The 2485-nt window shown below is 39.6% G+C and overlaps 1 protein-coding gene across 1 annotated transcript in view; it reads right to left on the bottom strand.

Annotated features, from left to right (window-relative positions):
• Positions 1-2485, bottom strand: part of LOC101859537 (myosin-IIIb) — a 23148-nt gene that overhangs the window by 12800 nt on the left and 7863 nt on the right. Inside the window, 1 exon segment of the mRNA XM_035972808.1 lies at positions 2262-2382. Coding sequence (XP_035828701.1) covers positions 2262-2382 — 121 coding nt within the window.

The raw sequence follows: 2485 nt of genomic DNA on the forward strand, positions 1-2485 counted from the left end.
TGTGTGTGTGTGTGTGTGTGTGTGTGAGAGAGAGAGAGATAGATAGAGAGAGAGATAGAGAGAGAGAGAGAAGCGTATCTATTTGTAAATAACATTTAGACCGGCATGTAAATTCTCTCTACTCTAAAATCTAAGTGAAAAATGTAGGCTCGAAAGAACACGCACTCAAAACCAGAATGAAATCGGAAGTACGTACCCGATTTTTTCCACCTGATGTCCAGCGAGTTTACGAACAAAGTGTGTTATTTTCCAAAAGACATGGTATCACCACGACTCCCGGTGAGCATTACGATTGTACACTGTACAACAACTCTGTATGTGTCCGAACATGTGTGCCTGTGACATCACCCTGTAGACTCTGTGGCAAAATCCCATTGATTGCAGGCACTAGAACAACTTGCCTAGTCGTGTTACTAGCACACTGGTCCCCTAAACCTCCCACAATTCTGTGATATATTCATTACATTTGTCCTGACCGGCTGGCTACGTGCGTGTTGTGTTCGCTCGCTTCAGTGCTGGTCACGACACAATATCGATTACACTACGACTTCGATCGAGCGAGAATCAGTAATCAATATAGTATAATAGAGAGCATCAAACTGATCCGTGGTTGTAGTAAACTCGAGCCTCTCAGCTGGGGGGCAAAAGAACAGAAGGTGGAATTACAGGAAATGGTGTGGCACTTAAAGTTAAAGGTTTAAAGAAACTGAAAAGAGGTTTTTTTTTATATCTTTAAATTTTGTGCAGAGACGAAAACATCTACGATCTACATTTTGGCTGGAACAAGTTATTAAATGAAAGCGACCTTTAAAAATTTCTTTTTTACCTCCTCTCAACATATTTGGACACTGTTAGAGCAAATGATGGACGTTAAAACCCAGAACAAACAAATATAGATTCTATCTTTAACAATATTTTGTTGTTAAGTGGGCTGCATAACAACTCTTTTTTATATTTTTTATAATACTTTGGATTTTGTCTTCATCTTCTTTGCATTCCCCTGCTAAATTTCAAGAGTAGTCGACTGCTGGTTTTCCAACTTGCAGTGCAACTGGTTTTTATGTATTTGGTCGTTTTTCCTACTTAGTAGGGCTCCTTGCCTTCAGAAAGCCAAATTTCGATTTTGAAGGTACTCTAAGATTTTATTTTTTTAACTGACTAGAGAAAATCTACATGTCATGTAGTTTCTACTTCCAGTTTTGAAATGAATTTATTTTGAATTTTGCACGTGTGGTAACCGAAGCCTACTCTTATCGATTTAGGATCACCAAAGAATGTTTAATGTGCGCAGTAGTCTGAAATACAGAAGGAAGAAAGAGCCAGAAGGAAGAGTAGTAGCAGAAAGTGCCAGGAGAAAAAGAGAGAGGAGCCCAGGAGTAACGGGGAAACAGATAAGAAGGAAGAAGAGGAGGAGAAAGAAACATGAAGAAGAGGAAGAGAGGAATTACAAAAAAGTGAACGAGTGAGGAGGAGGAGGATGACAACAACGACGAGATGGAAGAGGGGCAAGGGAATAACAAAGAGGACAAGGAAGGAGAATGACGAAGACGAGAAGAGTGAGGAAAAAGGGACAATATAAACAAGTAGGTAGAGAAGAAAGATTGGGAGGAAATAGAAGTATTAGTAGAAAATGATAGTAACGAGAAGAATACGAGAGGGGAGGGTAAGGGGAGGGGTGAGAGTGAGTGGGTGGGGTGAGTGAGAAATGCAGAGTTAGATGCACGAAAAGTGAGTCCCAAAATTTACTTCATTTACTTGTAATGGCTACTGGCTTACAAAGATGGCCTTAATTAAGGTATTCAAATAGCCCTGGCACACATTTGCATTGCATGCTTTTTTACAATGCTTATTTTTCTAAAGAAATTCTGCGATGCCAAAGGTTGTAATCGTTTGTAGAAAGTTTTATTTTTCTGAGAACTGAGTGTAAGCCATTATTAATCAAAAGCTGTTCTCCACAAAGCAATTAACGCTATCCATACGTCGTGTTTTACTATCGTATCCAAAAGACGTGGGGAACTCTGTGCCACCACTTTCCAAAGAGAAAATTTACTCGTTTAATCCGATCCGTACGTTTTGCATAGAAGTCTGTCAAATTGATTTTTTGAGATAGAAATACTGAAAATTTTAAGGAGATCTTCGCTCTAGAAGTATTCTAAAATGTGAAGAATACAACCCTGGGGGTACAAAATGACCACAGGGTGTACGGGTAGGGTTAATCAAAAGCTGCTCTCCACAAAGCAATCAATAACTTTAATGTAATTACCTCTGCTGTCTCAAAGCCGAACAGGTCCAGGATGCCGATGAAACTCTCCGACGACTTTTTGCTCAAGGAAAGACTGAGGTAGTTTGGCAGGGACGGATGTAGAATGTCAGGCTTGCTGTCTGGAATTGTCAGTCAATACAGACATTGAAATAAATATTATCCATATTATGATATAGAGAAAATGAGAGAGAGAGAGAGAGAGAGAGAGAGAGAGAGAGAGAG

This window comes from Aplysia californica, unplaced genomic scaffold, assembly GCF_000002075.1.
Source record: "Aplysia californica isolate F4 #8 unplaced genomic scaffold, AplCal3.0 scaffold00024, whole genome shotgun sequence".
NCBI classification, from domain to species: Eukaryota; Metazoa; Mollusca; class Gastropoda; order Aplysiida; family Aplysiidae; genus Aplysia; species Aplysia californica.